Here is a 13014-nt window from a genome sequence, read left to right as displayed (position 1 = left end):
ATGTAAGATGAACTAGGTCTGGGGCAGGTTCGTTAAAGGTGTTAATAATTTTAATAAGTTATTTTTCCCCATAACTAATTAATTAAATTAACATGTTAAATCAACAGCCTTAATTCTTAGTTTATTTAATCTTTGTATCTTTGTTATATTTTATCTGACATTTTTTTTAATAACTAAGATAAAATAATGAAATAAAGTGAAATGTACCAAGATTTTGGTCATATCGTCCACCCCTACTTTGGCCTATATGGTCTGTCCTTCAGAAATTTTAAACAGGAAAATTAGTTAGACTGTACTGCTCAGTAAGTTGCAAAATAGTCTTAAAACCAACATGAAACCAAAACAATCTTTATAAGATTGTGGATTGAGATACTGCATGAACAAATATTGTGATACAATATTTTTCCATGTCGCTCAATCTTAGAGTCACATACCATGACGTTGATGGCATTGGGTAAGCTTCCTCTCCTCATCCAGGGGTGCTGATCAATCAGTTCTCGACGCTGTTCTGAGGAGAAACGGGGCTGGTTCTTCTGCATACGCCTTAAACGCTCCCGATCTTCCCCCAGAACCTTCTCCATGTCCCTGTCCCAGAACACCAACACTCTTACGACAGAGCTTTTCTGATGAGTAAATACACTTTAAGGAATAGTTCACCCCAAAATGAAAATTCTGTCATCATTTATTACTGAATGATCATCTCAGTTACGATGAGCTCAGTGAAAATTTTTTTTGCCCTTCACTGAAAGTCCATTCCACCAAAAATTTCAAGCTTCAGTTGATAAGTTAATAAAACCTTATTAATGCACATACATAGAGCACATCATATATGATAAAAGGAAGTTCTGATGTTCTTAGCATGTTTCAACAAGGACCAATGACATTTGTTCTCGCACACATCAAGATATAGGTCTGCATTCCCGCAGCTCTCCCGCGGGAACCGCGGGACCCGATAAGATTTCTTGCTGCGCGGGATTAAATTTTGAATGAAAGGCGGATTGCGGTCGTAAACTATAGTGTACTTTAGGCGGGAGCGGGCGGTTTGACAATCAGCGCATCTGTGCTTGAACTTGAAGTGAACAAAACTTTCTGCAGTGGTGGCGTTCACACAGTCCCCAGTTCCCTGTCCTGAGAAACCTGGCAAGATATGTTCTTTGCATTAGAGGTCTGCGCGAGTGCGCCTTCAGAGAACATTCAACCTTTGTGATCGGATTTTGGAGAAGAGACGTTCTGAAACGGTCGTCAGTCAGCGTCATTCTGTTCTTGTGTGGATGTTAAAAAAGATTTAATTTTGCAGTATAACTAGTAAGCCAACAGTTTTTGTATGTATTTTTGGCTTAGCCTATAGCTTTGAGGGTCATGTTGTAGGCTATTTAATTTAGCCTATTTTTCTCTGTGATATTTAGCCTATTATTCTTTGTGACATTTTTTCTGACATTTTTTAGGGTGTTGACAGCATCATAGACAAATAACAAATACAAATCTTGTATATGCAACATTTTATATTTGTTATCCCCAATCACTCTTTCTTTAGGGGAAGTTTAAACGCGAGATCTGGAAACGATCTTTAGCGGGACCCGTCGGGTCGGGAAGAAAATCACTATATGCGGATAGCGGGTGAACACAGAGTGAATTTTAGGCGGGAGCAGATGTGTGCGGAATAGAACCATTGCGGGAGCGGGCGGGACGAAAAAAAACAGTCCCGCGCAGACCTCTAGATGCCATATTTGATGTGCTCTATGTATGTGCATTAATCAATGTTCATATGTGAATAAAAGCCTAAATTATGATGTTCATTATTTTGTTTGTTGGGTGTACTAGGATAGGTTAACATGCTTTAAAGTTCAAAAACTTTTCGCATACTGTACATTACTGCAGCACCTCTATTCCCAGTCTGCCTGAAATGTGCTGATTTCTACCGCTTTTTCTTCAGAAAAGCCTAGAGTGCTCTGATTGGCTAGCTGACCCAGTGCGTTGTGATTGGCCGAACACCTCAAGCGTGTGTCAGAAATGTAACGCCCCTTACCATAATTGTAAGCTTCAGCATCCAAGACTTCTATGCAATTGTAAGACCACAGTTAATAATGTTGTCGTTATTACCATACAGGTTCGAGCCCGACTTGAGCAGAACGTTTTTGTTTTTGTTTTGCCATTGTGTACAGCCAGTGTTGTACACTCCCAGGGTCAGGAAGCTCTCCTCTGTAAAATGCGCTGTACACAAGCAAACTTTTGGGTTGTATTGCTCAGGAACAGCTTTATAAATAAATCTTAACCACTGATTCCTAATTTAATCCATTTTCGAAAGGCCAAACAAAGCGGTTTTATTTTTGCATTGAAACACACAGCGTCTCCGCGACATGGCGACAGCACTGCATTTTTTTTTTTTTTGCGTATGCCTTTGGGCAGGAATTTATGCTAACAGGTCTGGATCAGTGTTCTCTGTTAGATAGAATAAATCCCTTTGTGGGAGACTATGTGCTTTGTAACTTTGAACATATGACCCCTTTAAAACTGTTCTTCATATAACGTGTCTTTTCAGAAGAATAGATTAAACCACTTGATTCATATGGATTACTTTTACAATAACTTTATGAACTTTAGGAAGTTTGACCATTTATGGACTTTCAATGGAGAGAGAGAAATCTCTTAGGTTTCATTAAATTTTTTTTTAAAGATGAACGAGATTGATAATATTAGAGAGAAAATTATAACCATGTAACCATCTACTACAGTATCATATCAGACAGTGCATTGTAGTGTCCCTGAGGAAAAACACCATTCATTCATTGCTATAGGAGAGGAAGAATTGTCTAAACTCGTTAAATCAAGTCAACAACATGTATGTTAGACCCTATACAGACTAAGCTACTGAAAGAGATGCTTCCAGAGGTCATAGATCCTCTTCTTAATATCATTAATTCATCTTTGTCATTTGGATACAAACCGAAAACCTTTAAGCTGGCTATTATTAAACTCTATTAGTTTTACTGGATCTTAGTGCTGTATTTGACACTATCGACCACAACATTCTTTTGAGTAGACTCGAAAATTATGTTGTCATTAGTGGAATTGCATTGGCATGGTTAAAATCATACTTATCTGACCGTTATCAGTTTGTAGTAGTAAGCGAAGAGATGTACAAGTTGATCTTGATCACAAGTTGAATATGGAGTACCACAAGGCTCAGTACTAGGACTGTTGCTGTTCACTTTGTACATGCTACCCTTGTGAGATATCGTTAGGAAGCATGGCATTAGTTTTCACTGTTATGCTGATGATACTCAGCTCTATATTTCTTCGCGCCATGACGAATCTTACCAATTTACAAAATAATGGAATGCATAGCTGATATAAAAAACTGGATGACTAGTAATTTCCTACTACTTAATTCTGAAAAAACACAGATTCTAATTATTGGACAAAAAACCTCTGCATGTAATAACCTGGAACACTGTCTTCATCGTCAGTTAGGAACCTGGGTGTGCTCTTTGATACCAATTTTTCATTTGAAAGCCACATTTCTAGCATCTATAAAACCGCATTTTTTCCATCTTAAAAATATATCTAAATTACAACATATGCTCTCAATAACAAATGCGGAACAGTTAGTTCATGCGTTCATGACCTCAAGGCTAGATTATTGTAATGCTCTATTCGGTGGTTGCCCTGCACGCCCCCAGCTGGTACAAAACGCAGCAGCTAGAGTTCTTACTAGAACCAGGAAGCATGAATGTATTAGCCCGGTTCTGTCAACACTGCATTGTCTCCCTATTAAACATTGTATACATTTTAAAATCTTGCTAATTACTTACAAAGCATTAAATGGTTTAGCTCCCCAGTACTTGAGCGAGCTCTTAACACATTATAGTCCTTTACGTCTATTGCGATCTCAAAATTCTGGCCAGCTGATAATACCTAGAATATCAAAATCAACCGCAGACTGTAGATCCTTTTCTTTTTTAGCACCTAAACTTTGGAACAGTCTTTCTAGCATTGTTCGAGAAGAAGACACACTCTGTCAGTTTAAATCTAGACTAAAAACACATTTCTTTAACCTGGCATACCCATAACACATTATCTGCTTCTATAATTCAAATCATGTAAATTGTTAGGCTGCTTAAATTAGGTCAGCTGGAACCGGGAACACTTCCCATAACACCTGATGTACTCACTACATCATAAGAAGAATGGCGTCTATGCTAATATTAGTCTCTCTCTGTTTATTCCTAGGTTTACTGTAGTCTGCCAGATCCAGGCCGTATCCAGATGAGATGAAGGAGATGCACCTAGACACAACTACAATGCAGCCCTAAAGTGTCAACTAAACTATCCCCTGCGAAGGTCTCCTTCCCTTTCCTTTCCCTATGTATAGATAAAATGTTATCAAAATGATTTTAGTTCGCATGGATCTGCGGAAGCGACTAATAATTCTGTATTATGCGGACCAGACAAGTAATTTGGCAATGTCACTTTGTAAAAAAGACTAAGCGTCTGCGCACAGACACATTCAAATGCGCATACTTATAAACTAAACACGTAAATGAATGGCAAGAATGCATTAAAAGTCTTCTGTTTTCAGTTAAAAAGGTGTTATTTAAGTGGCCCCTAAGTTAATAATTAGCGATTTTTACAACGGAAGTGATTCAAACAAAAACTTACTTTAGCTCGGTAATAACTTTTTCCTAGAGCTGCTGTAAAGCCAAAACAATCTCTGTCCATTAATTTTCCTATTATCACTGTGAAGCTGCTTTGAAACAATCTGTATTGTAAAAAGCGCTATATAAATGAAGATGACTTGACTTGACTTGACTTGACTTGACACGAATGAAAGTCTTGTGAATTTGAAATGACTTGAGGGTGAGTAAATGACAGAATTTTCAGTTTTGGGTCTTCTATACCTTTAAACACCAATTCCCTCTTCTCCCAAAAGCAGACAGAATTGACATAGGCTTTCTTGTATACCTTGATGGCACTTGATAGGTCATCATGACACAGTCATCATCATCTTCCATACGTCTCCATTCAGGCTCGTGAAGAACATACTTGGCAAAATTCTGCTCCTGTTCCTTCATTATTTCTTTGCTCTTGTGATTGTTCTCTGAGGAGTCCACACTGCCAAAATACTTGCTTGTGTTGCTCCCTGCAACACAAGAAAAAATGAAAATAATGTTCCAGCCTGTAGCTCTATGAATACTGTCATTTATGACATTCTCCAATCATTGTTTTTCTAAGCTTTATTGCTGTCTCTATGAGCAAAATTATGCATAGTAAACAACCCAGATTTTTACATTTAGAGAGTAATATTATAGTATTACAGGCTTGGGTTATAGTATTTGGTAACACTTTACTTAAAGCCTTAAATACATTATAAAAGTATTTTTAATGCAGTTATTATTATGCCTTGTAATGCACCTTAATAATGCATTGTATGGACTATGAATAATTGTAACCACATTTATAACACATTATAATACTTATCTATTCATTGAACACACATTTAGAAAGTATAATGCATTAAAACATGACAAACAACCATTTTCAGATGTAACAAGAATTGTGCAAATATTATAATGCATTTGGTTTTTGGTTACAATTAATTATGAAAATATATAATGCATTATAATTTACATTATAAATACCTTTATAACGCATTATACATAAAGGCTTTAAGTAAGTTTCATATGGATTAGTTTTCCAATCTCTTTATGAAGTTTTTGAAGCATCAAAGTGGAAGTTACAAAGGCAGTCAATGGAAGGAAATCTGACAGCATTCTGTCATCAAAAAGATCTTTGTGTTCCGAAGATGAATGAAAGTCTTACGGGTGTGGAACGACATGAGGGTGAGTAGTTAATGACAGAATTTTCATTTTGGGGTGAACTAAACCTTTAAGGTCTCGCCTATCAATAGTTGTTGCCCTCTAGTGGTCAATGAAGCCACACATTAAGCAATATACTTCATCACTGGTATAAGAAAATAGTTTTACACACAAGTGCTTTAGTTCTGAAAATGTCTTGAGAGGTAACAACAAAAGAATAATGGTCCAGACTGACCACTTAGTGTCAAATCAGTGGTCCACTGTTAATTATTCCTTTTATATAATGTATCACAGCCTGCATGTGTGTAGTATTTTTTAAATAGTTAAATAGTTGAATGTGAAGCTTTAATTTGCAGTGACCTGTTCCACTGTTGGAGGTGTTGCAGTCATTTGATGTGGAGCCAGTAGATGCTGACATGGCAGAACCTGTGCCGGAATGAGAGTCTTCCTGCAACAACAGTTCCAACACGCTGCTGGATGAGGAGTGGTCACCACAGGGGCCACCGTTACCTGAACAACATGCCTGGAAGAGTAGCCGGAGAAAATCAGGCAAAGGGTGTAATTCTTTAAGTTCATGATTTGCAAAGAGCGTGTGTTCTAAAATGTTCATATGTTTGTAGCTCTTTACCTGCTGTAAGTCATCCATTGCAGAAATGCTATTGATGGATGTGTTGTTTTTGTCCTGTACTGAACTGCAGTTACCCTGGGTATGAGAGTCCTGCTTCTCCTCCAATTGAAGCAGGTCCAGCTGCAATGGAGAACTACAGCGGGATTCAAACAGTGGAGGGGAGTGAGGGGGTGGCAAAGGAGAAGGACACTCGGTAGACTCAATGACGGAGGGTTTGGGGTCAGATGTCAATCCATACTGGAAATGTGTCTGGGGTGTAAACACAGGCTGCTGGGAAGTAAAGGAGGTGTGGGTCTGAAAGCCCTGGTGATTATTGCAGCCTTGAGTGTTTTGAAGGTGTTGTGTGTTGGTATAGACTTGTTGTGGCTGAAATGCTTGTTGGCCGGTATAGACTTGAGACCGCAAGGGTTGCTGGATATTGTAGGATTGCTGGGGCTGAAAGGGCTGTTGGCCACTGTAGGCTTGCTGGGTTTGAAAGAGAGCACTGTAGGCTTGCTGAGTGTCAGCACAGAATGGAGGGCGAGGTGCTGTGCCCATCTGTGGCAACATAAAACTGGGCAAAACAAATGCTACAACTGGCGTGACCAATGGGGCAGGATATGCAGCCGCAGGAGGCGTGGCCTGAGTGCTCTGGGACTCTGCTGCTCCTGTAGGGGCTTGGGCCGGGGCCATAGAGGGAACTACAGGGTAGAGAGGGTACCCTGGAACCACCGTGGGAAATGGAACCGAAAGCCCAGACTGGGATGTCTCGGAGGGGGACCAAGAGGTCTGGTTTAAACCCTGCAAGGGTGGGAGAGGTCTGTGTTGGGACGCAGCATTATCTGATGAATTAGGATGTTTTGTGCGTGGTTTCTTCGATTTTTTGGTGCGGCAGCTTTTCTTGGTTTTTGCCTCTGTAACAGGGGCACCTGTTCCTGCTTTGGATCCATGAGCACCTGAAGCCGCTGAAGAGGCAGAGAAAGAGACCAAGAAAGAGTGCAAAATTAGTGTAATGTAGAGAATATTCTATGGGCTGTTTCTAAAAAATATGCGTATTCTAAAAAAATATGTATTTTTTTTTCTGTGATGCCATTCAGGGCTTAATATTAACTTTTTTGCTCACCAGCCACTGTGGCTAGTGGTTTTCCAAAGTTACTAGCCACTCAGCATTTTCACTGGCCACAATTTTGACATCGATACCATGGGGAAAAACTGCCATATAGATATTTTTATTATTATCTCATAATGTGGCAGCAGGTATTTTAGGTGCTTACGTCTGAATGCCGGCTTAATATACTCACGTGAGCACCACAACGCATGCGTGTGATGGTGACACAGAGTCGGCCAATACTGAGCTGACGTTTGTACGTAAACATGGAAGCACTGAACTGCGTTCACTACGTCAACAGTGTAGGAGACTGAGAAGGTTGAGAAGAAATTGTTGAATAAAGTTGTTATTTTTGTTTTGTTTTTGCACACTAAAAAGCATTCTCATTGCTTCACAACATTAAGGTTGAACCACTGTAGTCACGTTGACTATTTTAACGATGTCTTTACTACTTTTCTGGACCTTGAATGACAGTAATTACGTTGCTTGGGATAAAAAAAAACCCTTGGATTTCATCAAAAATATCTTAATGTGTGTTCTGAAGACACGACACGAGGGTGAGTACTTAATGACAGAAATTTCATTTTTGGGTGAACTAACTCTTTAATGTCAAGCCCTGATGCCATTACTCCGGCCTTTAGTGTCACATGATCTTAATTGATTATTTGATTATTGACTATTATCAATGTTGAAAATAGCTGAGGTGCTTATTATTTTTGTGGACACGTGATACATTTTTTCAGGATTCTTTGATTAGTAAATATAGTATCTGGTATTATACAGTCATGATCAGTTATAACTGTCAGAAGTAAAGATCCACTGCAGATCCTGATGTGTTTTATCACAGCCAGTGATAACATGCTTGTGTTTTAATGTTTACATACCCTCGGTAGCCTGTTCTCGAGTTCTTCGTGTGCTAGGTGGGCAATCCTTTTGTAGGGCCTGACCATTTCGGAGTTTCCTGCAGCGACTGAGAAATGCTTGCTCTTCCTTCTGTGTGTGTGCCGCCAGTACCTGTTTTGTGAGTCCCAGCTTCTTATAGGCTTCCTGCTCCACTGTGGGTGGGGAAACCACACTAACAGGTGCAGAAGGGGCTGGGCTTTCTGCAGCATCTTCAATGATCTCTGCAAATAACAGTCAAATGACATCTAGCTGACACTAATGACACCGTCCAGACAATTTTAACACAAAATTATTTGATCTTCCTCTCAACACCTGCACTGCTGTGATGGAAAGAACAATAGAGGCTCCCCATATATTGTCATTACTTGCAGAAGTCTAACAATTCGTTCGTGACAATGCCTGCAGAGGGTCACTGCAATGAGACTTTACTATTTATTATTTCAATAAATATTTGCAAGCTGAGCTTGTGGAAGAAAGCTGTTGCTATGTCAATAAATCTATAATATCCCACTTAAAGGAATACTTCACCCAAAAATTTTCTGATTCTTTACTCACACCAAGGCCATCTAAGATGTTTATAAATTTCTTTCTTCAACTGAAGAGAAATTAAGTTTTTTGAAGAAAACATTCCTGGATTTTTCTCCATGTAATGCAAGTGAACGGGGCTCACAGTTGTCCGTTGTCCAAGGCAGCTTCAAAGTAATCCACACGACTCCAGCCATCAAATAAGGGTCTTCTCTAGTGAAATGATCAGTCATCGTGATGTCATGTGGATTATTTTGAAGCTGCCTAAGAGATAGAGAAAAGTCTTGGAATGTTTTCCTCAAAAATCTTGTTTTCTCAGCTGAGAAAAGAAAGTCATATACATCTTGGGGGTGAGTAAAGATTCAAGAAATTTTAATTTTTAGGTAAACTATTCCTTTAAATGGAATAAATCAATTATGTAGGAATAATCATTAATTAGAGATATTTATTATTTTGTGATGCGTTAGTACCTGATTCTAGCTGTGTTTTCTTGTCCCCCACATGTACAATTGTGCTACTGTAGGAACACTGAGACACCACACTGTCTGCTTTGCTGGGCAGGTCCAAAGGAGATAAAGGCCCTCCCACAACACGACCTGGGGCAGGACCCGACGGAGGCTTTTCATTGGTCTTAGACATAGACATAGACGATGTCTCCTCTACACCTAGAGAATCTAAAAAGAAAAAAGAAAAATGAAAATATGGTCCGAAAGAAGTATCTTTGTTTAATTTTTATCAAAACATTTGCCTTACAATTTTGTTTAAAAAAACAAAGACAAAATATGAGACTGTACCATCAGTTTGCCAAAGAGTGGCATCAAAGGCTTTTTTGTCCTCGTCTGAGTTTGAGGAGGTGGTGTTCGAGGAGAACTGGTACTTTCGTTTTACTGTGTTTGGGATGTTACAGCTCTCCAAATATCTGTAAGATACACAATTCACTATTGCCTACATATTCAAACAGTACTATGCTTATATCTGAAATGTCTTCTCTCTTCCAGACAATATAAATCAATGAGCATGCAACACACATGTCCACACCCACCTGATGACACTGTCCAGACAGCTGATTTGCTGGTATGAGTACATTGTTTGGTCCTTGAGTTCCTCCACTGTGGCAGGTCCATCTCTGACCAGCAGTGCAGAGTCTTTCTGCTTTACAACAGGAAACCTGAGCCCTGCTAAAGACACACAGAAAATACTCAGAAACATAATCACATGAACATTTACACCTTGTAATACTGTAAAATAAGTGTTATTCTAGGGCAGGGGACCTCAAGTTCAGAGGCCAAGAGGGCCACATTTAATCCACATAAAATACAAAGAGCCACAAATTACAACTTACATCATAAGTTTACAAATGCAGTTATTACCAAGCTAAGTCTTGCTAGTCCTTTAATGGTGGTACAATTTAAAGTTTCATTAAAATTAAAATAAAAAAAGAAATTATTCTGCCTTTCAACAAAAAAGTGGATTGATAGTTTGTCTTTCTATATTCTTAATGCAAAAAATTACATTCATACTCAAGAGTATATAATAAAAATCTTAAAATGAAAAAGAAAAACATTCTTGAGCATATAAACTTTAAGAAGTCCTATTCATAGTCGGCATTCTTTTCACAAGTAATTTCAGGTACAACTGTTGCTCACCGGTAGCTGCTCTTAGAACAGTCTGTCAAATGTCTGTCAGTTAGATGAGAATGTTGCTTTGACTTTATTATTCCCTTACAGAGAAAGTACTTTCAAATACATATGTGGATCCAAAACAAGTCAGGATTTTTCAAGCACACTGGATTTATGTAAATCCCTTTTGAATAATAATTAAATATTTGAATAATTGAAAATAATTCAGTTCATAAGGGTTCAAAAAGGTTAAGAGCCCCTGCTGCACTGTACTGTACACACACAAACACACACACACACACACACACACACACACACACACACACACACACACACACACACACACACACAAACACATACTCACTATCCAAGTTCTTTTTCTGTTCTGGTTTGGAAGAGGAGCCTTGCTGTTCCTGAGCCTTCAACATGTGAACCCCTTTACAAATCTCTTGAAATGACCTCTGAAAAACAAGTTTTTAGATGAAAAAATATGTTAAAAGTCAGTGCATAGGAGAACAGTATTCAGGGAAGAAAAAATAATCACTATTTTATATATCAATATTTTTGTCTCTGTTTAAGAGGGTTTTAGCACTGCATTTCAAGTTCCTAATAACACCACTTAATCATGATAAACCACTGTAATGAATATGCTAAATCAAAAATGACCATAAAACAGTTTGTTCTTTCAGAAATATCAGCTATTTTGGAAATTCTTCATTAAATGAGTGGGAGTTTTGGATGAGTGTGTGTACTGTATGTTGAGAAAGAGAATTACCGGTTTGCTTTTGGTCCCCTCTTCCTTTCTGCTATTTCCATTGCTCCTGTTCCCACCACTGTTTGCTGCATTTCCATTACTGTCACTAGAGGACGCTATGCTCAGCAGGTGCTCATGGGAACCATTGCTGCCATGACTGCCATAACCACTGGACCCCACGCTGTGGACCGGCTACGAGACAGATTTACACAGTGTATTTAATTGTAGATTTTAAACTGAAACTAGCAACTAACTCTGGCAACTAGTCAATGTGCATGTGTACCAGTCAACCAATAGAAAGAGACAAATCTGATCTACATGGTTTTTAAAAAAGAATGTAAAGGTAAGACTGACGTTTGCTATTCAACACTGACATTAGAAACAGGAACAGGACAGATAAGCCAAAGTGGATTTGCTTGGTAACACTTCCAAATGTCATGTTTGGAAGTGTGAGGCATGTGGTGGAAGTGTTGGTTTAGGTACGATTACCAATAAGTGTTTGTGGAGAATGTGAGGGCATTTGTGAACATTTAAACCTGATTTGCTGTACCCATCAAATTTAAACTACCAAAAGTGACAGAAATCAAAAGGCCAAAGAAGAGAAAAAAATCAAAGAGAAAGCTTAGTTGTCCAAAATACCATTACTCTTTCTCCATTATGCAATAATTTTACAACCTCCATATAAACGCTTATGCATGACATCCTCGTTTGCAGTATGCTACTAGTGAGTGAAAGAGAGAGAGTGTGCATGTTATGTGTTTATGTGTGTGAAATACAGAGTTTTCACCTGTAGAAGAAGTCTGTGAATCTGTTCAGTGATTTCCTGTATATCTGAATCAATGATCTTGTCCTCTGTTAAAGCTGGAGCTGAAAACACATTCTCATTCATCGGACCCCTGCACATACACACACAAACTATATATCAAAAACTATATCACAAAAATAAAAATTGATGTTATATTAATATGTTATCTCGAGCAGTGTTTCCCAACTAGTGTGCTGCAGCAGGTTGTCAGGTGTGCAGTAGAGGAATATCAAATTCAAAAAATAAACAAAACAAAAACAAAAACGTACACATTAAATGAAAATAAATGCTACAATTAGGAATATATTGTCACTGTCGGGCGGAAACCTCATATCTCTATATTTAGTCATTTTTGTTTTATTTTATTTTTAAAAAGTTAATGCCATTGGTCATCCTTTAGCCTGTATGTGGGTTTTACAAAAATTAACCAACGAAAAGTATTAAAAAGAGCTTGTGACTAAACCACTTAACTCCATTGGCTCCTCAAACTGTCGGCGAAACCTCATAACTCCACCCACCTCTATTGTGGATGAAGTGCTACACGCAGTTTAGACTGTTGCTGCTTGTTTGCAATGCAAAGGTAACTAAAGAACTAATGTTTGAATAAGTACAGCATTTTTTTGACACAACAAAAACACTATGTCTATAAAAGCTAATGTTTTCCTTTTTTTTTTTGTATTTGGAGAGAGAAGTCTTATAGGTATTTGCTATCTAGTTGTAGCCAATATACTGTTTTATATATCATGTGCATAGTGCTTTATCTTTTATATCATGAGATTTTGGCCAAATGTATTCAACAACAAGAAAAACTGAGTGCCCATATAGCTACAATAAACTTTATAAACTGTAAGTTGAAGAAACCAGAATGTTCTAATGA

General features: G+C 38.2%; 1 protein-coding gene across 4 annotated transcripts in view; it reads right to left on the bottom strand.

The window, feature by feature from the left end:
* Positions 1–13014, bottom strand: part of LOC127496215 (period circadian protein homolog 2-like) — a 31905-nt gene that overhangs the window by 2880 nt on the left and 16011 nt on the right. For 2 of the 4 annotated variants that reach the window (XM_051863946.1, XM_051863949.1), the window contains 11 exons: positions 12120–12228; positions 11354–11524; positions 10943–11039; positions 10002–10137; positions 9754–9878; positions 9430–9633; positions 8416–8655; positions 6445–7388; positions 6177–6339; positions 4963–5140; positions 435–585 (listed from right to left, as the gene is read on the bottom strand). In XM_051863946.1, coding sequence (XP_051719906.1) covers positions 435–585; positions 4963–5140; positions 6177–6339; positions 6445–7388; positions 8416–8655; positions 9430–9633; positions 9754–9878; positions 10002–10137; positions 10943–11039; positions 11354–11524; positions 12120–12228 — 2518 coding nt within the window. Of the gene's footprint in view, positions 1–434; positions 624–4962; positions 5141–6176; positions 6340–6444; positions 7389–8415; positions 8656–9429; positions 9634–9753; positions 9879–10001; positions 10138–10942; positions 11040–11353; positions 11525–12119; positions 12229–13014 lie in introns of those variants that run through there. The other 2 variants (XM_051863947.1, XM_051863948.1) reach the window with 2 other exon arrangements.

This window comes from Ctenopharyngodon idella, chromosome 15 (genome assembly GCF_019924925.1).
Source record: "Ctenopharyngodon idella isolate HZGC_01 chromosome 15, HZGC01, whole genome shotgun sequence".
NCBI classification, from domain to species: domain Eukaryota; kingdom Metazoa; phylum Chordata; class Actinopteri; order Cypriniformes; family Xenocyprididae; genus Ctenopharyngodon; species Ctenopharyngodon idella.
This window is presented reverse-complemented; position numbering and strand designations above follow the sequence as displayed.